Source organism: Cebus imitator, unplaced genomic scaffold (genome assembly GCF_001604975.1).
Source record: "Cebus imitator isolate Cc_AM_T3 unplaced genomic scaffold, Cebus_imitator-1.0 Scaffold916, whole genome shotgun sequence".
Taxonomy (NCBI): domain Eukaryota; kingdom Metazoa; phylum Chordata; class Mammalia; order Primates; family Cebidae; genus Cebus; species Cebus imitator.
This window is the reverse complement of record NW_016108231.1, coordinates 1-22,322: the sequence shown is the minus strand read 5'-3', so window position 1 is coordinate 22,322 and position 22,322 is coordinate 1. Positions and strand designations below refer to the sequence as shown.

The following is a 22,322-nucleotide window of genomic DNA, read 5'->3' as shown; positions in this document are numbered from 1 at the left end:
CCACTACCTGGCAGGCGGGTGGGTCACTTCCTGTGAGCACTGCCGGGCTACATCTTGACAGCTACAAGGTTGCTGTTCTCTCAACGCACACTAACTGGGTTCCCAGACTCAGGTGGTGGTAGTAAGGGGTGGGAGAGGCAGGGCGGGCGCCCTCTTAAGAACCATCCGCTCATTCTCAGGGCTTCGCGCCTCTGGGCAGGTGGCCCTCAGCCAGCCTCAGCACAGCTCTCCTCGAAACGTGGTGCCGTGGCGGCTCTGCGAACGCGGGGTCCCTCTGGGGGGGCGGCTGAAGGCACTCACCTCCGTAGGGCCGCCGTGGGCTCGCCCAGCTCCGTCGGAGGCACGAAGGGCAGGGCTTGAGGGCAGCTCCCAAGGGCGAGATGGGGCTCCCGAGGGCCGGCAGTGCCCGGCCCGGGGACGTGCAGGGCGCACGGCGTGGAGCCGGGTCCAGACCCGGCCTGTCCCCTCCCAGGCCCTTCCCCACAGCGCGTTTCCGCCAACCCTTCCCGCTCCTGCAGCCGGGGCCTGCGCCGCGGCCTCCTTCCCAGACCTCCGGGGCCCGGGCGGGGTGTCACGGCAGCCCCCAGTCCCGACGGCAGGCCGGTGGTGCCACACGCGCCGGGCGGTCTGCAGCCCCCTCACCCCCAGTCCCCACCGCAGCTCCGACGGCCTGCCAAGGCACCGCGGTATCCGGAGCCTCGGAGACCCTCTGAGCTACCGCGCAGACTTCCTGCCTCCCTAGCCCGGGCTGTACTCCCGGCCGTCCGATCCTCAGGCGACCCTGGCCCACGCCCGGAGCACGCCGGCGGCGGCCGCGCCCCCCGCGGAGTCTCACCGGCTGGGAGCAGACCAGCGCTGGGTGGTCCAGGAGTCGCAGGGAGGCGCCACCCGGGGCCAGCACGCCCAGGAACAGCAGGAGCAGCCCCAGCGGGGGCCCCGGGACGGCGGGCGGTGGGCTGGTGCGGCCCCCGTGCGGCCCCTATGGCCCCGGTGGCGTCGCGGAGGGCTCGGCCGGCTAGGGGCTAGGGGCGCAGGGTGCGATCGTTCCGGGGCTTTCCCTTCCACGGTGAAGCTCTAGTCGGCTCCACTCAGCTCGCTTCCAGCTCCCAGCCCGCGACGGGAGGTGGGCCAGACCGGGGGTGGGGGGGGGGTTAGGCTGGGGTGGGGAGGGGCTTAGGCTGGGGCGGGGTAGCTTAGGCTGGGGTGGAGAGGGGCTTAGGCTGGCGCCGGGCGGCTTAGGCTGGGGCGGGGAGGGGCTCAGGCTGGGGTGGGGAGGAGCTTAGTCTGGGGCAGGAGGGGCTTAGGGTGGGATGGAGAGGGGCTTAGGGTTGGGCGGGGAAGCTCAGGCTGGGGTGGGGTGGGGCTTAGGCTGGGGCGGGGCCTCCCTGGTTCCTCCCTGTGCCCCTCCTCCCGGCCCTCCGGGCAGTCCTCTGGGCGTTTCTCCTCGGCCCTCCTCCGCCGCCGTGCACCCCAGGCGCGCTCCTCCAGCTGCTCCCTGGCCTGGCCCATCTTGCCCCCAGTTGAGCCCGCGCCAGGATAGCTTCAACTCCAGCCAAAGCCTCGCCCACCCCCACACGCACCCACCGCCCTGGCCGTGAGCCGACAAAGCCGATTTTAATCCTCCACCCCGATTCTCTTGACTCCTGGACCCGTTCAGACTCCGTGTTTCTTTCCTGGGTCATTGGACGTCAAATCCCAACTTGGGATCGCCGAAAGTCAATTTTCTTACTCCCTGTCTTTTTTATTTTGATTATTTCTTAATTTTGAGATGGAGTTTCACTCTTGTTGCTCAGGCTGGAGTGCAGTGGCCCGATCTCGGCTCACTGCAGCCTCCGCCTCCCTGGTTTAAGCTATTCTCTCTCCCGCCTCAGCCTCCCAAGCAGCTGGGACTACAGGCACGTGCCACCACACTCGAAGCATGAATATTTATTGTGTATACGTTAGGGGGCAGGGCAGTAAGTGAAATCATCTTTAAGGATAGTGATAGGGTAGTGAGCAATAAAACATGGGGTCCACCCCCATTAGGTCACCTAGGCCAGGAAGTGGACAGTGCGCAGCAAGGGGCCGGTTCCCACGAACGCAAGAGCCGTGTGCAGTAAGGGGTCCACCCCCATTAGGTCACCCAGGCTTGAAGGTGGGCCATGCGAAGTGAAGAGGGTGCGGTGTGCAATACTTCTATCTATGGGCAAACTATTTCTAAGATGATTTATAGGAGGATGCTTTAAGTCACATAGCAGTGACAGAGCTGTCAAGGTTACCGCCACCTTCTGGCAGCTTCCAATGGATTCTATGGGAAGATGCTTTTCAAGCAGCACAGTAGCAAGAGCTGATAAAGTTCACAGTCACCAAGGTGGATTGCCGGTCTGAGGGCAACCTTCCACAACAACTGGAGCAAGGTCCTACAACTCCTTTATCAGGAGGAATGGCTCTCACCCCAAGCCTGCCATACAGTGGGTATCATTACGATACTGAACGCTGTCGCCTGGGCCATGGATTCTTGTCCTGGTATAACTGCTTTTCCCTTAAATCATGCTCTGCACTGTGTCTGCTCTAGGCATTCTTCCGATTATAAGCTGCTTATTCCTTAATTTATGCTCTATACTGTGTCCACTCTAGGCATTCTTCTGATTATGAACTAAGATATAATTATAGGTATATATGTATGGAAATATTCTTTAGGCACTCATACTAGCAAGTATTATATGATTATATATAGAGGATTATACAAAGAGAAGCTTCAAGCCCTATTTCTATAAACTAATATATGATTATGTAAAGGATTATATAAAAGGAAATAGGTGAGTAGTAACACTATAAATTGAGATATTCCTCAAGCCCTAACAGTGCCAGGGTTCTGCTTAGCTCTCATTCCTCGGTGCCTATATGGGGGGTTACCCACATTTTCCCCTTTCTTTTGTTTTACAAGTGTGGTTATGGCCACCATGGCCTGAAGTTGTTGCCTATTATGTTTATAAAATTTTCAAATACAGAAGCATGTAATTAACAAGGTACAAATGCAAGCAACAATCACAAAGATGACAAACAAAGAGAAACCACCTAAAGGAACAGACCATTTTCTAAACCACTTAATTGGATTAAGATCAGAGAGGCCTTGTGCCATGCCTTCAAAGGTTTCTGAACCTGGGGCAGTAGTTAGATGTGCCTGAGAGGCCTCAAACATTTGTTGCTTCAAGCGGTTAATGTCCAAGGCAAGGTTATTATCCCAGGACAGCAGATGGCGTCGTATAGTGTCCCAGGGTGAAGTGTAGAATTATAATCGAAAGGAGTGATACAGAAATTATACGTGATCCCGTCACATTGTAACTGAGCACGATGCTCAAGGTTTAAAACCCTGTCGCCCAGCCAAATGACACTTTGACGAAGGTCAGTAATTTGATTTGCCAATTATTGATCAATCTGGGACTGGGAATTCCAGAGAGTAGTGGAATTCTTTTGCCAACGTTCAACAAAGTGAGCTGTTTGAATGGAGTTGTGTATGGCCACACCAGCAGTCACAGCTGAGGCCATGACAGCAATCAGTCCAATGACTGCTGCTATCAAGGTAAAAATAAAGCAACGGGTTCGATGTAAAATGTCCTTGAGGATTTGAGTTACAATGAGCATAGAGGGAGAGGACTCCCATGAACGATATAATACAGCAGAAATCCAAACTCCCTCCCTAGCCCTGACCAGCAACACATTAGCGTTAACAGAAAAGATAGCATCTAGACAAGAAAACAATTTGCAGTTGTTACAGTCAATAGAGTTGGTGACAAAGGAAACAGAAAAGTTACCAACCAGTAACACATGAGGCTCAACACAACTTCGAATAGGTATTATGTCTTTGGGAGTAAAGTGTAGATGATGTAGAGTGCCACCAGAACTGCGACCTTAAGAGTCCATGGAAACATTCCAGAAGTGAAGTCCACTGAGAGCAGCAGCCAGCTTCCACAGTTCAGGATGTTCCAGTCCAACAAGAAGGTGAATCCTCTTAGGATGTGGCGCAACGATGCCAGCGTGAGACCATCTGTAGGGAAATGGTGAGGTCCATAGGCGAAGAAAGTGACACAGAACTTGATTCAGTCCTGAGCGTGTCGTGTCCTCCGTGAAGACGTGAGGATATTTCGGACAGTGCGGGTGTTGTCTAGTGCAATTATGCCAATAAAAACCTCTGGGAGCCCAGTTAACAATAACAGCATTATCAAGTGGGCCCCATTATGGTCTCAACAGGTGCATTGCAGTGGTCCCAGTGAACACTCTGAATATAGAGCAGGACTTCCGTAGGATGTTGGGAGCAAGCAGGTGGCCCTTTTGTTTTGTTATGATGTATCCATCATAACATCGACCAAAGGCGATGACTGGAGTGGGACTGATAGGTGAAGAGAAAATGACATAAATACATATTGGGTCTGGAAAAAGCATTACTGGCCTCAGGTACAACCCACACACCAGTAGGGAGACAGCCGGGAGTGGGCCCAGGGCAAAGAGGAGAAAATTTAAATCCAATAGAGGCATTATAAGAGGTGCCTTCTTCGTTTTGATGAACAGGTAGGCGGTTGTCATTAGGGCCAGGCAGGAAAGCACTATTGTTAGTATAGATTTCTATGGAAGAGTCCATCCAAGAAACAGAGCGTACCAGGGGAGGGAAAGGTATATATGCACAGTAGGAAAAATTACCAGAGTTGGGAGATACAGAAGCAGTGGAACCCATCAGAGTGAAAAGGATAATAAGAGCAGCAGCGAGAGTATGGCTGGGAGTAGGTGGAATATTGCACCATTCTGTAATATGAGAAGCCATATTCACAAGTTGATCAATTTGAGTGAAAGTGAGTAGAGGCTAATGAAGTGGGCTTTCAGTAACAGGATGGTGAGGAGGAGGGGGAGGAGGGGAAGAAGAAGGGAGGAAAGTGTGGCGGTGGTGAGAGGAAGCATGGCGGCCAGAAGAGTTATGATTAGAGAGATGGACGATACAATCATTGAGAAGTTAGTCCATCGGATTTGAGGCTCGCCTGTGATTTCTGCGGGAGCGGCAGTGGGAACTCATGTTGTTCCTCAGGGGTGAGCTTAAGATGCTGTGATGGAATCCAAACAGGATCAGGAGAGTTATCTGTGGAAATACAAGCAAATCCTCTGCCCATGGTTATAAGAATACCTGACATCCATTTTGCAGTGAATGTGTCTTTCCACCACACTTGTTTACCCTTATGAGGGTTATGCTGAATGGCTGTAAAATGTTGTTCCGCAGCCGTGTAGGGTTGAGACCTGCTAAGGTTAAGAAAGTTTAGAGTAAATAATGCTAGATGCAATCTGGCCTGGGGAGTAAAACAATCACAGTCATCTGGTGTTTGTTGTTTATTTAACTGTTCCTTGAGAGTCCTGTTAGCCCGTTCTACCAGGGCCTGTCCCTATGTATTATAAGGAATGCCGGTGGCATGTTGAATATTCCATTCTTCTAGAAAACGTTGAAATGACTTACTAATATATCCTGGTCCATTATCAGTTTTTAGTTTTGCAGGTATGCCCATCACAGCGAAGCATGAGAGCGTACGCCTTTTAATCTGGGCAGCTCACTCCCCTGTTTGGCAGGTAGCCCAAATGAAATGGGAAAATGTGTCTATAGAGACATGAACAAAAGAAACTTTTCCAAAGGCAGGATAGTGGGTCACATCCATTTGCCATAAGGCATTGGGAGCGAGACCTCTGGGGTTGGTACCCGCTGGTTGTTTAGAGTAAATAACGCTAGGGAAGAGAGACAACTTGGCAGGAGGGACAATGACGGACGATCTCCTTTGCCTGTTTCCACGTAATAGCGTAATGATCCTTAAGACCTGAAGCATTAACATGAGTTAATTCATGAAAGTTACAGGCTTCCTGTAGAGCAGTTGCTACAAGGGTGTCTGCTCGGGAATTAGCTGTGGTTAATGGGCCAGGCAAAGAGGTGTGGGCTCTAATGTGTGTAATATAAAAGGGAGAGGTCCTAGGCTGTACAACTGTTTGTAAGCATAGGAATCGTGAACAAAGGGAATCATCTGACAGAAATTTGACAAAGGCAGTTTCTATGTTACGGGTAACATGAACTGCGTAAGCAGAATCCGAAACAATGTTTAGAGGGCCTGGAAAATCTTCCAAGGCTGCAATGACAGGAATTAGTTCCGCTCATTGAACTGAAACAGCTGAGGTGTGAAAGACCCTATCCCTGAGGCCAGCGTTTGCAGCCTTGCCGTTAGAGGAAGCATCAGTAAAGACAGTCACCGCTCCTTCCAGAGGGGCATTTCGGGTGACTTCTGGCAATATCCAAGAAGTTAGGCGAAGAAATTGAAAAAGTTAGGCCGGGCGCGGTGGCTCATGCCTGTAATCCTAGCACTTTGGAAGGCCAAGGTGGGTGGATCACCTGAGGTCAGGAGTTCAAGACCAGCCTGGCCATCATGGTGAAATCCTATCTTTAAAAAAAAAAAAAAGAAATTGAAAAAGTTTAACATTGGGATAATGGTTGTCAATGACACCTGGAAATCCTGCCAGATTAACCTGCCAGGAGGTGGAGTGAGCAAAAGCCTGATGACCTTGTTCTTGCGAGGGGGGACAACCAACCTGTGTGCTTCTAAATCTGTCCGACATAACAGCCTATTACAAGCTAGTCTTATTAAGGTAGAAAGTTGATCCAAATATACTGATAGTGTTTGTGTAGCGGCATGAGGCAAAAAGCACCATTCAATAAGGCTATCATTTTGTGTAATCACCCCCATAGGGGAGTGAGGGGTAGCAAAAATCAAAATAGTGAAAGGAAAAGAGGGCTGGATCCTAAACACCTGAGCCTCTCGGATTCTTTGTTCTACAAAAGATAGTTCTTGTTCAGCTTCTGGAGAGAGACTGCATTTACTGTGTAGGTCAGGATCTCCTCTCAGGGTGGAGAAAAGGTTAGAAAGAGCATAGGTAGGAATCCCTAATACTGGACTAATCCAATTTATATCTCCGAGGAGTTTTTGGAAGTCATTCAAAGTTTTTAACCTATCTCTTCGCAGTTCCACCAGCTGTGGCTTAATTGTGCGCTCCTCAAGTTGCATTCCTAAATACCAATAAGGAGTGGATAGCTGGATCTTTTCTGTGGAGATAGGCCAGCTGCTGTAATGAGCACCCTGAACATAGAGAATACTGAAACAAGAGTCTCACATGTAGGAGCTGCACACAGAATATCGTCCATATAGTGGATCAAATAGCATTGGGGAAACTGAGTTCTCACTGGGGACAGCACTTTTCCCACATAGAATTGGCAAATTGTGGGGCTGTTAATCATGCCTTGTGTCAAGACCTTCCATTGGAATCTCGTAGCTGGGGCAACATTGTTTATGGAGGACACTGTGAAAGCAAATTTATGACAGTCTTTGGGGGACAAAGGGATGTCAAAGAAGCAATCCTTTAAATCAATGATGAGCAAAGTCCAGGAGTCTGGTATCATAGAAGGGGAAGGGAGATCAGTCTGTAACATTCCCATGGGCTGAATGACTCTGTTGCCCACTCTAAGGTCAGTAAGCATCCGCCACTTCCCTGACTTTTTCTGTATTAGAAAATCAGGAGAATTCCAAGGGAAAAAAGAAGGTTCAATGTGTCCTAGTGTTAGCTGTTCCTGTAGTAAGGAGTGAAGAGCTTCCAGTTTTGCAAGAGATAAAGGCCACTGATTAACCCATATAGGGGATTCTGACTGACAGCCAAGTAAGAGCTATGGGCTCTGGAACATTTCAGTGGCCACTCCTATAAAGGGTAAACAAGACCCCGAGTATTATGCTTTGGAGTGGGAACCAGGGGTTCCCTCATTCCCTGTTCCTGCTTGCCTAAGCCTCGACCTGGAAGATAGCCCATATGTGCCATAATATTGGCGCTTTGTCGGCTATAGATAGTGTCAGGAAAGGAAAGACGAGCGTCCCATTTTTGCAGCAGGTCACGTCCCCAAAGATTGACAGGAATGGGGGTAATTAAGGGGCGTATTGTAGCCGTCTGTCCCTCTGGGCCGACACATTGTAGGATTAGAGAACTTTGATCTACTTCAGATGCCTGGCCTACACCCACCAGGGCAGTTGCAGTCTTTTCTTTAGGCCAGCTTCGTGGCCATTGGTGGAGTGCAAGAATAGAGACATCTGCGCCCGTGTCCACCATCCCTTGAAATTGTTTGCCCTGAATATGGATAGTGCACATAGGGCGAGAGTCAGTAATAATACTAGTCCAGTAGACAGTTTTACTCTGGGAATTATTGCTATCAGAGCCATTTGTGCAAGAAACTGAGGAATGTGTGAAGGACAGATAAGGTAGCAGCAGTAATTGTGCAATACGATGTCCTGCAGCTGCAGACCAAGGAATAGATGCAGAGAGAGGAATGTAAATTTCACCAATATAATTAGAGTCCACTATATCAGTGTGTACCTGAACACCTTGTAAAATAACATCTGAGCAGCCAAGAATAAGCCCGATGGTGCCAGCTGGGGAGGGGCATGAATACCTGTAGGGACAGGTTGGGTGATTTCCCCAGGCAATAGGGAGATATCCCTAGTGGAACATAGTACTACTGCTGGAAATTCTGTGGGGGAGGGGGGCAAGCATTGTAAGAGAGTACAGAGAGGTTTTGTGGAGACTGTTGCAGAGGGTTTGGAGATGGGGCAGGCTGTACCGGGAATGCTGAGGTCAGAGGAGGCTGATGCAGAGAAGTTCCTTGAGGGGTCAGTGGTCCCCTCTGGGGGCCCTGAAAGGGCAGGGTTATCCCATTTACAGGGGCCTAGGACCGGCCCTGTCTCCTGTTTCCCTGCAAGAGGGGAAGACGCCGGCCATCCCGGTCATAAGAGTGACAATGAGCTGCCCAATGGTACCCCTTTCTGCAACCGGGGCAGACAGAGGCAGGTGCAGAGATTGGAGGAATTACAGTAGGAGTTTTAGGGGATTTTGTAGTTTTGGAGTATTGCATACATTAGAGCGATATGGACACACTTTACGGAAGTGTCCAGGCTGTCCACAATTGTAGCAACAATGTGGAGTTTTTTGTGGCTTTTGGATACCAGCCATAGATTGAGCCATGACCATAGCTGTGTGAGTAGTGCTGCCAACACTTTCACAGACCTTGATATAGGCTGAAAAAACATCACTGCCAGGAGTGAGACTAGCTTTTACTGGGCGGATAGCTGCCTGGCAGTCAGTATTAGCCTGTTCATATGCCATAATTTCAACTATAACCTTTTGGCTGTTTAGGTCTGGAATGGCTTTCTCTGCTGAGTCTTGAAGACGGGCCAGGTAGTCAGGATAAAATTCATGAGAGCCTTGTCAGACGGCTGTAAAGGAAGGAATTCATGTGCCGTCATCCTGAATCTTATCCCAAGCATCCAAGCAGCATTTACAAAGTTGTTCAATAGCCAGATCAGGTAATCTAGATTGAATGGCCAGGGGAGTCCACTGTCCCTCTCCCAGCAACTGGTCCGCTGTAACCGGAATAGGTGGGTTAGCGGCAGCATTGAGGTGGACTCTCTTAGTAACAGCATCCCTCCACCATGAAAGGAACTGTAAATATTGGGCACGAGAGAGTGCTGACTGCATAAGTGTTTCCCAATCATAAGGAATGAGTCTCTACCCCGAGATTACTGTGAGCGTTACAAAAAAGTCACTCCTGCTTTTCTTACCAAACGTCCAGGAATCTAGCACTGACTTCCCCACAGTAGTAGCTCTGATGGCTACGCTAGGCACAGCAATAAGAAACCCACAAGTTGGGCACCAGTTGTAGGGCTGATGGCCCCACAGGGTCTTGGGGTGTCCCTTATGCTGTGCTGAGGCACAGGATCCGAGAAATAAAGAGATGTACGAAGAAAATGCAGCTGGGCTCAGGGAGCCACGCCACCTATGAGCGGAGTCAGGTGAGGCCCCGAACGTCCAGAAGCATGAGTATTTATTGTGTTTAGGTTAGGGGGCAGGGCAGTGAGTGAAATCGTCTTTAAGGATTGTGATAGGGTCGTGAGCAATAAAACAAGGGGTCCACCCCCACTAGGTCACCTAGGCTGGGAGGTGGACAGTGCACAGCAAGGAGTCCATTACCATTAGGTCATCCAGGCAAGGGCCATGTGCAGTAAGGGGTCCACCCCCATTAGGTCACTGAGGCATGGAGGTGGGCCGTTCGCAGTGAAGAGGGTGCAGTGTGCAATACCTCTATCTATGGACAAGCTACTAAGAAGATTTATAGGAGGACGTTTTAAGTCACATAGTAGTGACAGAGCTGTCAGGGACTGCACCACCTGCTGGTAGCTTCCAATGAGTTCTATAAGGGAATGCTTTCCAAGCAGCACAGTAACAAGAGCTAATAAAGTTCACAGTCAGCAAGGTGCAACTGTTGGTATGAGGGCAGCCTTCCACAAGAACTGGGGCAAGGTCCTACAACTCCTTTATCAGGAGTGGCTCTTGCCCCAAGCCTGCCATACAGCGGGTATCTTTACAATACTGAACGCTGCCACCTGGGCCATGGATTCTTGTCCTGGTATAACTGTTTTTCCCTTAAACCATGCTGTGCAGTGTCTGCTCTAGGTATTCCTCCAATTATAAGCTGCTTATTCCTTAATTCATGCTCTATACTGTGTCTACTCTAGGCATTCCTCCAATTATAAACTAATGTATAGTTGTATATATACATATATATGGAAATAACTGAGTGGTAAGATATTCTTTAGGAATTCATTCTATGAACTAATATGTGATTATATAGAGAGGATTGTATAAAAAGAAATAACAAAGTAGTAACACTATAAACAGATATTCTCCAAGCCCTAATTCTATAAACTAATATATGATTATATAAAGGATTATATAAAAGGAAATCATTGAGTAGTAACACTATAAACTGAGACATTCTCCAGGTCTTAATTGTGCCAGGATTCTGCTTAGCTCTCCTTCCTTGATACCTATATGGGGGTTACCCACATCGTATTTGTTTCATTCCATCACACTTCTCTATGACTATCCACCCTTCACCTAACCTACTGTTAAAAAAAAAAAAAAAAAAAAGGAAAATCCCTGAGGTTTAGTTGTTTCCCTGGGGCCTTCATTTCCTTTGGAAAGCGCTTCCATCATGTAAAACTTACATTAAATAACTAGGTATGCTCTTCTTTTGTTAGTCTGTCTTTTGCTGTAAGGGTCTCAGCAGTAAACCTAGGCTGGGTGAGGAAAAGTCATATTTCCTCCCCTACATGTACAAATGTATTTTTAGTAGAGATGGAGTTTTGCCATAATGGCCAGGCTAGTCTCGAACTCCTGACCTCAGGTTCTCTGCCCACCTTGGCCTCCCAAAGTGCTGGGATTACAGGCATGAGCCCCGGCACCTGGCCACATCTGCTCTTTGTGCACTGCTGCAGGAAACTACAAGAGCTAACATGCAAATGAGTAACAAATCCACACTCCTCGACTGTGCCTTATACGCAAAGTGCCACATGGCAGGCACAGCTGATGAATGTGTGTGATTACTTATTTAGTCCTTACAGGCCAAGGTCACACCATCATCTTCATCTTCCATATGAGAGGACTGAGATGCAGAGATGTTAAGTAACCTGCTCAGGGTCACTCAGGTCAGATTTCTTTGACAGTCATACTTTTCCTGTGTCAGGTTTTTCTCACTGTCATAGTTTTTGCAAGGGCACTTTCATCAAGAGCAGTACAAATGCAGAGGTTCTGAACCTCACAAGACCTCTCATCTTATATTCCTGGGAGAGCTGCTGCATATGACACGAACATGTCAGTGAGACTGTGGTTCTGACCTGCAGGCCTCGATGCCCTGTGCAGGGGGCATCAGGGCACTGACAAAGCCCTTCCCATACAAAGAGCAAGTGTGTTATGTCTACAACCCAATCGCACCAGCTCCGAGTGCAATTTCTACTTGGATCTATGAGCTGAGCACACATCCCTGCCAGCACAGACATCCTACAAACTCCCCGGAATGCTGTGGTTAAAAGTAGGGGCTGGCCGGGTGTGACAGATCACACCTGTCATCCCAGCACTTTAGGAGGCCCAGGCAAGGCGGATCACTTGAGTCCAAGAGTTGGAGACCAACCTGGGAAACAGGGCAAAACCTCAACTCTTAAAAAAAAAAGTAAGTAAAGAAAATCAATTAGCTGTGGCGGTACATACCTGTGCTACTCCAGAGGCTGAGGCAGCATCTGCGTACAACCTCCAGAGGATACAGTGAGACTGTCTCAGGAAGAAAGAAAAAAAGAGGCTGCATAAGAGGTGACTCTGGGGGCAGAGAAAAAACACTGGGGCTTTCAAGAGGTGTTAAAAGCCAATAGGCCCTGGGGACCATTGAGGAATCTACAAAGCAGGCAAGCATAGATTCCCTAAGCTCCACCTGCCAAGTACCACCACAGATAACGTGAGAGTTCTGCCAGACAGAAAGGAAAAGTTGCCTCCCAAGAAAATAAGTTTACTCATCTGTCCCACAACAGTAAATAAGGTCGCAAAGTAAAATACAGCACATCACACATTTGAATCACCAAAAATTCCTGCCTCCGTGGGCAAAAACAAAAATCTCATTTATTACTTATGCCACACAAAAAGAGAAGAAAGTGTGAACACAGTTCCCCACCACCACAAATTGTGCAGTCAAGTTTTCCACATTTGGGGAAATCGCACGGGTCAGCACATCCAGAGTACAATGGATAAACCTCACCCCAGAAAAACTACCTTTGCGATCATGGTATCTCCCCTGCCACGTGAGTATGAGTTAACACACCTCCACCCTGACACAGCCTCATACGGCTCGCCCTTTACACACATGGTCACTTGCCCGGCGCATCCTCCCTGCACCCCCAGGCACCCCGAGCCCTCCTAGCCCTGACACACAGCCTGGACTTTTAAATCCAACACCGGTCCTGGACTTGCTCCCGCAGCACCAGAAATCCCTCCTGGTGATGCAGCAACCCCTGCGCTGCCTCACCTACATAGAAGTAGCCCTATTCATGATGTCACAGACAGTGCCTTTCCCAGTGTCAGGCTGCTCTTCCGCTCCACCCTCCGCCACTCAGCCGACCAACCGGCTGCCTGAGGCGGTGGGGGAAGTGACTCTGCCTCTCCCTCCTTTCCCTTCCGCCCTTGTCCTCTGGGGCGGTGCACCGAGAACCCGCAGCTGGTCTCTCACAAAGAAGCGACTGCTTAACCTGTGTCCTGTGGTAGCCAGCTGGACGCCTGTGCATCCATCTTCAAATAATGGCTTTTAATTCGCAGACTAGAACGTTTAGGATTACAGAAAACCGCTTCCTTTCAAACGCGCTTATCCTTGTGAAGTAGCATTGCGCTTAAAATCCGAAGTCCTTCAGTATCAGAGAGAAACATCGATGACGCCGAGAGGCTGCTCGATGGCTGCGCGCCAGCCGTCCTCCCTGATTTTACCAGTAGCGCTGTCGTAAGGACAATTGCCCAATTTCGTGAATCTTGTAGGTTTGGTTTTTTGTTTTTGTTTTGTTTTGTTTTCAAATACAGTATTGTACAAAGAGAAAGCAGAGCACGGTTGCTGTCTCAATGTAATGCCTCTGTGGGCCTGAGAATTTGAAAAGGCTAACATTCCTCATCTAAAAGTTCTTTCCTTATTCTCCCTTTAGATGAAAGTTTTTCTTGAAAGTGTTGATGATCAAAAGCTGGGCCAAGGTGTTTAAACCTTGCCGGAAAGGCTCATTCCCAGATAGTCCCGTCCCGCACGGGGAGTCCTCTCACTGATGAAGTTTTAACGGCGCCCAATAGCTGAATTGGTGTGGCATCACAGAAGGGGAAAAAAAAGAAAAAGAAAGAGAGAGAGATCTCGGTCAATTCTATAGTTGCTGTCACTTGTTGAATCATCTGTAGTCTTCAGAGTATCATGAATTTAGTTTCTCAGAAGAAGAAATGAGAAATACATAACATTAACAATTTGAGTAGTAGAAATATAATGGACACAAGAATGATAATCACAAAGAGAATCTGTGTGCCAGAACAGTAAGGGAACCTGCTCCATTAGGGAGCCAACTGAAAACAGCAGGGAAATCATCAAATTCCAGTTCTTCTTCATGGATTTCTTACAGCCAAGTGGCTTCTTTTCGGGTTTTTTCAAGAGAAGGTTCTACTTCATGAGAAATATTTAGGTATATGCAACAGAAGGTATTTGCCACCACACATACATCTCCCTGCTCAGCTAAATATATCACTAAAGCGATATGGTTATCTAGTACAACCTCAGCCAGTGAATAAATAGCTTTTTGCTGAGCTGCAAAAGAGGACACAGTTTTATCAGCAGTATTTTTCTTTCTTTTTCTTTCAGAGACAGCCTCTGGCTCTGTGGCCCAGGCTGGAGTGCAGTGGCACTATCATAGCTCACTGCAGCCCCAAGCTCCTGGGCTTAAGATTCTCCTGCCTCCACCCCTGAGTCACTGGGATTACAGGCCAGAGCCATCATGCCTGGTTTTCATCAGCAATGTTTCCTAGGTTACAGAAAGATTTGTAATCCTAGAAAGAAACACTGCCTTCAAGCAAAAGTGTTCTCCCCACAAAATGCAAGGAGTTACCTTCTTGATGGCCAGGCAGATAATTTTCAGGTTTTGCCCCAATAGAATCTCTATCTAAAATAGAGTGGTGGTCGGGCCTAGTGAAAAGTTTGAGGGAACTTGCCCAATGTTGGGTTTCTTCAGAGCCATATATATATTCAAATATCCCAAAAGACATTGCCCTTCATCACTCTATGCCCTTAGACATTTATAAGACCATGGATGGTGATCTCCTCCAGACAAAAATAAATTCAGGTGCAGAACAGGAAAGTGTATTATAATTTGAGTACATCAGCTCTTGGGCATTTTAACCCATGGGTCAGACATGTTAGAGCAAGAGGGCAGGTTGATTGCAGGAGGGAGTGTTTTCCTTTTAATTTCCCAATAGCACAGTGGTGTTTGCCACAGTCATTTCAGAGTGAGATGGCAATCTGTAGATGTTGCTGTTTGTTTCTGTGGGTTTTGTGTGTTTGTTTTTGAGACAAAGCCTCACTGTGACCCAGGTTGGAGTGCAGTGGCATGACCAGGGTTGACTTCTGCTTTGACCTTACAAATTCAAGCCATCCTCTTACTCATTCTCCTGAGTAAGGCTTGTGACACCACACCCTGGAGTGTGAACTGGGATTTGAGGTTTTGTTGACTCCCTAATGGATAGGCTCCCTTACTCTTCTGGAATACAGATTGCCTTCATGATTATAATTCTTGTGTGTATTATATTTCTACTACCTTGCTATTTTTTTTCTTCGTCTTTTTCTTTTTTCTTTTTCTAGAGACAGGGTTTCATCATGTTGCCCAGGCTGGTCTCAAACTTCTGGGCTTCAGGGATCTACCCACCTCAGTGTGCGGTGTCCCAAAGGGTTGGGATTACAGGTATAAACCACCATGCCTGGCCTAAGCTAGTGTCTTTTCACTAAGGTAACTAAGTCTTTATTTAAGCCATTGAGAAAAGCACAATTTATAAGGGAATCATTCTGGCGATCTTAAAGGCTAGTGTCAGCCATTTCAGAATACTGTTTAAAGAATCCTCCATCAAGGGTCCCTGTAGAACCACTGTTGTACCGCTACTCTGTGCCACACCTGGCAAGCATTGCGTTGCTGCATTACATCCCACTGGCTCCACTACATTGAAGAAATTTGACAAGAAAAACGAGAAGTCAAGTGGAGGCTCCAACCCATTCCAGCACCTTGAGAAGAGTGCCATACTCCAAGAAGCCCGTGTATTTAATGAAACTCCCGTCAGTCCTCGGAAAGGTGCCCACATCCTCACCAAGATTCTTTATCTCATAAACCATGGGGAACATCTGGGGACCATGGAAGCGACCCAGGCCTTCTTTGCCGTGACCAAGCTCTTTCAGTCCAATGATCTCACACTCCATCAGATGTGCTACTTGACCATCAAGGAGATGTCTTGCATCGAAGAGGATGTCATCATTGTCACCAGCAGCCTAACAAAAGACATGACTAGCACCATGCTGCAGGCTACTGAGCGCTGCATGAAACAGGCCATTGTAGACAAGGTGCCCATGTCTCCAGCTCTGCCCTTGAGTCTTCCTTGCACCTGCTGAAATGCAGCTTTGACGTGGTCAAGCACTGGGTGAATGAGGCTCAGGAGGTGGCATCCAGTGATAACATCATGGTCCAGCACTACACACTAGGGCTCCTGTACCACATGTGTAAGAATGACCACCTGGCTGTCAATAAGATGATCAGCAAGGTCACCCGGCATGGCCTTAAGTCTTCCTTTGCCTACTGCGTGATGATCCAAGTGGCCAGCAAGCAGCTGGAAGAGGAGGATGGTAGCCATGACAGTCCATGGTTTGACTTGATCGAGCGCTGCTTGTGCAACAGGCATGAGATGGTGGTGTGGAAGCTGTCTCTGCCATCGTCAACCTGCCAGGCTGCAGTGCCAAGGAGCTGCCCCGGCTGTGCCAGTGCTCCAGCTTTTCTGCAGCTCAGCCAAGTCTACTCTCCATTATGCAGCTGTTCACACCCTCAGTAAGGTTGCCATGAAGCATCCATCAGCTGTGACAGCTTGCAGTCTAGATCTGGAGAACCTGGTCACGGATTCAAACCGCAGCATTGCCACGCTGGCCAACATCACCTTCCTTAAGACAAGCAGTGAGAGCAGCATCGACCGCCTTATGAAGCGGAGGAGTGGCTCTCACCCCAAGCCTGCCATACAGTGGGTATCTTTACGATACTGAACACTGCCGCCTGGGCCATGGATTCTTGTCCTGGTATAACTGCTTTTCCCTTAAATCATGCTCTGCACTGTGTCTGCTCTAGGCATTCCTCCAATTATAAGCTGCTTATTCCTTAATTTATGCTCTGTACTGTGCCCACTCTAGGCATTCTTCTGATTATGAACTAAGATATAATTATAGGTATATATGTATGGAAATATTCTTTAGGCACTCATACTATAAACTATTATATGATCATATATAGAGGATTATATAAAGGGATACTTCAAGCCCTATTTCTATAAACTAATATGTGATTATGTAAAGGATTATATAAAAGGAAATAGCTGAGTAGTAACACTATAAAGTGAGATATTCCTCAAGCCCTATCTGTGCCAGGGTTCTGCTTAGCTCTCATTCCTCGGTGCCTATATGGGGAGTTGCCCACAGTGTTTCAGTGTGACTGCACAAACACACTCAATGGCCAGACCCCGGAGAATGTCACAGTGCAGATGAGCCCACTGAGGTCTATGAGGGGCTCTGTTACGTGCCTGCCCAGAGCTTGTCCTATAACCAGCCTGGGACCTGCTACACACTGGTGGCACTGCCCAAAGGAGACCCCACAGCTGTGGCCTGGACATTCAGCTGCATGCTGAAGTTCACAATCAAGGACTGTGCTCCCACCACTGGGGGATGAAGGCTGTGAGGATAAGTATGTGCTGAAAGATCTGGAAGTTACTGTAGCTGACCACATTCAAAAGGTCATGCAACTGAACTTCAAAACAGCCTGGTATGAGGTAGGCGATGAATTTGGGAAGGAGGAAATGTTCACCTTGTGAACATTTGGGAAGGCTGTGGATAACATCATGAAATTCTTGGGAATGCACCCTTGTGAGAGGTCAGACAAGGTGCTTGATGACAAGAACACCCACACATTGCTCCTGGATGGTGTGTTCTGGGGTGGTCGTGACATCCTGGTTTGCTCTCAGTTGCTGCTTTTGGACACAGTGACAATGCAGGTGACAGTCAGAAGTTTGGAGGAGCTGCCAGTAGATATCATTTTGGCACTGTGTGTTAAGCGGCCAACCTGCATAGGACCTTATGCCCTTCCCCAACACTATCTGGAAACCCCTTCCCAAGCTTCTGTATTCAAAAACAATTAGGAATCATTGCAGATGTATATATATATTCTACCTCCCTGTTCAGGGCTACTTGGGGGCAACTTTTTTTTTTTTTTTTTTTTTTGAGTTTTTTTTTTTTTTTTTTTAAATAGGGGATGATTTTAGCTTGTCCTAAATCTTGCTATCCTCCCTTCCTGGTAAGGGACATCATAAAGGAATAAAACATTCTCAATTCCTCTTGAATTTACCCCCCAAGAGACCATCTTATCCCTGTAATAAATCAGCATACATTTGTTTAAAAAAAAAAAAAGAATTCTCTGTCGAATGTGGTGGCTCGTATCTGTAATCCCAGCATTTTGGGAGGCTCAGACAAGAAAATAACTTGTGCCCAGGAGCTCAAGACAAGCCTGGGCAACAGATGAGAGAGAATACTCGTCTATACAAAAAAACAAAAATGTAGCCAGGTGTGGTGGTGCACACCTGTGATCACAGCAGCTACTGCAAGGGCTGAGGTGGGAGGATCACTTGAGCTCGAGAGATAGAGGCTGGGCCCAGTCATGATCCTGCCACTGTATTCCAACCTGGGTGACAGAGTGGGACCCTGCCTCAATAAAGACATGGATTCTCAAACCACACAAACCATTTTACTGTAAACATTTATAAACAGTGTTTTTGTTGTTGTTGTTTTTGTTTTTGCTTTTCTTTTCTTTTTCTTTCTTTTTTTTTTTTTCAGACAGAGTCTCACTCCGTCTCCCAGGCTGGATTGCAGTGGCAGTATCTCGGCTCACTGCAACCTCTCCTTCCCGGGTTCAAGAGATTCTTTTGCTTCAGCCACCCGGCAAATTTTTGTATTTTTAGTAGCTACAGGGTTTCACCATGTTGGTCAGGCTGGTCTCGAAATCCTGACCTCAGGTGATCCACCCACCTCAGCCTCCCAAAGTGCTGAGATTACAGGCATGAGCCACCACACCCAGCTCTCAAACCATTTTAAGTAAGCAAAGACAGATTTCTCTGGCTTTTTAGTACATTGCTAAATTATCCTCCAATCTACATTTTTAAGAAGGACCTGGGGAATGGCAACATGGAGTTATTTGACCAAAATGCAGACCCTTTCATGTTCTACTTCAGTCTCTTTTTGAAAATCCTTCCATTTTGCCTTGTTAATCCAGTTTAGTGGCCTTGCCTTCTTACACCAGCATGCGAATTAACTGATGAAGGTTAGAATATTTGGGCTCAAAGGTTTCAACAGTTAAGTCAAATTTTTTCCCAAACCCTATAAGATCTTGGTGCCTGCATTAGAAACAGGAAGGGAAAATGTATTTTCATTTAGATCAGGGAAGTCTTATATAATATATTTAATTCACATTATGGTGAAGCAGAATACACAATGGTAGGCTACCCTCTTCCTGTGGGTATTACCTTGAAAGGGGCTGTCAGAACAGAAGTGATGATGATGGAAGAAGAGGCAAGCAAGGCAGGACAGGACAGCTCAGGTGAGGGAGACTATGCAGGTGCAGGGGCTGGAGGAGAAGGAGCAGGTGGAGGCGAAAGAGACAAAGCCTCCTCAGTACTTCTCAATTCAGAAAAAGTCTGCTGACCTCCTTCAGTTTACTCCTCAATGGAGGCAATTTTCTCAGTTCTTTTAGAAATTTCTAGGTATCATTGGAAGTAAGTTTCCCATTTAATTTGTCTGGTTCTAAAACCATTTTTTTTTTGAGACAGTGTCTCACTGTGTCATCTAGGCTGGAGGGCAGTGATGTGACCTTGGCTCACTGCAGCCTCTGCCTCCAAGGCTCAAGTGATTGTCCTGCCTCGACCTCTCAGGTAGCTAGGATTACAGGCACACACCACCACTGCCTGGCAAATTTTTGTTTTTAGAAGAGGTGGGATTTCACCATGTTGTCCAGGCTGGTCTGGACTCCTGATCTCAAATGATCCACCTACCTCGCCCTCTCGAAGTGCTGGAATTACAGGTGTGACCCAGCACGCCCGGCCTAAAACCAAATATTTCCAATTGTCCTCACTAATAAATTATTCTAGGCATTTCAAAAAGATCCCCATTTTCTCCATTCTGCTCATGACTTTTTCTGGTTAGGTGGATCCAGTTTCTTAGATATTTACAAGAGTTTAAGAAGGACCTGGGGAATGGCAACATGGAGTTATTTGACCAAAATGCAGACCCTTTCATGTTCTACTTCAGTCTGTTTTTGAAAATTCTTCCATTTTGCCTTTTGTATCCAGCTTAGTGGCCTTGCCTTCTTACACCAGCATGTGAATTAACTGATGAAGGTTAGAATATTGGGTTAGGGAGGATGATCCAAGGTGGCCGTTTAGGAACAGCTCAAGATTGCAGCTCCCAGTGAAAGCACAGAGGGTGAGTGGACGACGCATTTTAATTGCCCACAGACTAGGAAATTCCCAGGCAGAAGAGCTCCACGGGTCGGCAGCGTGGCTGTTTCGGCCAGCACGGCTGTGCCGGCCAGCGCCGCTGCTTTGCCCTGCGAGGCTGCTTTGTCGGCGCCCCGGAGCAGCGATTCTCCATACAAAATACACCGGTCCGGGTGCCCTTTTGGCTGGCAATTGGAGCCACGGGAAGTCGCCCATTCGTCTGGTTAAAAAGGGGGCTGAGCAGGGAACCAGGACAGTAGATTCCAGGACAAAAAAAAGCGCCACAAATCTCAGTGCCGCTGTTTAAGTCAGCGCAGTGAGCAGCCGCATGGGAAAAGACAGACACCGGTGCCTCTTCAACAGGTGACTGGAACACGAACTTAAAAAACAAAAAAAGCTCTGAGGCAGGGAGCCAGGCATTCAGGCTCGGCTGGTCCCACCCCCACAAAAGAACAGCAATCAGAAACTCTCTGGATTGAGAGTTTCACAGGAAGCACAGCTGAACCCTGGACGGTCCAGCTCTGTGGGGTAGGGGCATCCGCCACTACCGAGGTAGTCAGCCAATGGTGAGGCAGCCTGCCGTTGCCAAGGAAACCCACCATTGCTGAGGCAGCCCACCGTTGCCAAGGCAACCCACCACTGAAGAGAGGCTCCACCTTAAAAGAGGCAGGCCACCATTGCTGAGGCAGTTATAACTACACCCATATAAACAAGACTGCAAGGAAGTTCACTCGGCAGCTGGGCGGAGCCCACAGAAGCTCAGCAAAGCCTCTACAGGCAGACAGTAACTACGCTGCCTCCTTGCTGGGCAGGGCAGCTCTGCAGGAAAAAAAAAAAGAAGGTAGCAGCATAAAGGAAACTCATAAAGCCCTAAATTCCTGGGAAAGAGCACCTGGGAACAAAAAGTGGTTTATGAGTTCTGCTGTAGCAGACCTAAACGTACATGCCAAGCAGCTCTGAATGAACAACGGAGCTCACAGCTCAGCATTTGAGCTCCTATAAAGAAGAGACCGTCTCCTCAAGCAGCCCCCTGACCCCTGTATAACCAAAGAGCCACCTCATAAAGGAGACATCAGATTGACACTTGGCAGGTATCCTTCTGGAAAAAGATAGCAGAAGAAGAAAACTGGTAACCACACTTATTGTTCAGCAGCTGCTGCAGGTGATCCCCAGGCAAGCAGGGCCTGGAGTGGACCTCAGAAAACCTACAGCAGAGGGGCCACACTGTCAGAAGGAAGACCAAGAAATAGAAATAACCTCAACATCAACAAACAGAATGTCCTCTCAGAGACCCAATCTGAAAGCCAGCAACTACAAAGACGACAGGTGGATAAATCCTTAAAGATGGGAAGAAACCAGTGCAAAAAGGAAGAAAACACCCGAAACCAGAACACCTCTACTCCTAAAAGGGATCACAACTCCTCACCAGCAAGGGAACAAGGTTGGATGGAGAACGAGTGTGATGAAATGACAGAATCAGACTTCAGAAGGTGGGTAGTAAGAAATTTCTGTGAGCTAAAAGAACATGTTCTAACCCAATGCAAAAAAACTAAGAAGATTGAAAAAAGATTTCATGAAATGCTAACGAGAATGGACAAAATAGAAAGGAATATAAGTGAATTGATGGAGCTGAAAAACACAACACGAGAACATCACGAAGCATGCACAAGTATCAACAGCCGAGTTGAAGACCAACTCAATGAAATAAAATGGAAAAGTAAGAATAGAGAAAAAAGGGTAAAAAGGAATGAACAAAGTCTCCAAGAAATGTGGGACTATGTGAAAAGAACTAATCTACGTGTGACAGGCGTATCTGAATGCGACAAAGAGAATGAATCCAAGCTGGAAAATACTCTTCAGGATATTGTCCAGGAAAACTTCCCCAATCTAGCAAGGCAGACAAATATTCAAGTCCAGGAAATACACAGAACACCACAAAGATATTAGTCAAGAAGAGCAACCCTAAGGCACATAATCGTGAGATTCACCAGTGTTGAAATGAAGGAGAAAATAGTAAGGGCAGTCAGAGAGAAAGGTCGGGTTATACACAAAGTGAAGCCCATCAGACTCACAGCAGATCTCTCAGCAGAAACCCTACAAGCCAGAAGAGA

The 22,322-nt window shown here is 47.7% G+C and overlaps 1 protein-coding gene and 1 non-coding gene across 2 annotated transcripts; one reads left to right on the top strand and one right to left on the bottom strand.

Annotated features, from left to right (window-relative positions):
* Window positions 1-380: 380 nt before the first annotated feature.
* On the top strand, window positions 381-17,865 carry LOC108298200 (coatomer subunit gamma-1-like). The gene is given in 15 exon segments (XM_037735696.1): window positions 381-686; window positions 776-959; window positions 3,917-4,017; window positions 8,758-8,848; window positions 9,772-9,884; window positions 11,775-11,837; window positions 12,897-12,994; window positions 13,294-13,408; window positions 15,554-16,040; window positions 16,043-16,381; window positions 16,384-16,431; window positions 16,434-16,673; window positions 17,114-17,212; window positions 17,215-17,392; window positions 17,394-17,865. Coding segments are annotated over 15 exon segments (2,934 nt in total).
* On the bottom strand, window positions 12,565-12,727 carry LOC119469863. The gene has a single exon (XR_005198713.1). It is a non-coding gene; the product is annotated as a U1 spliceosomal RNA (small nuclear RNA).
* Window positions 17,866-22,322: the final 4,457 nt, after the last annotated feature.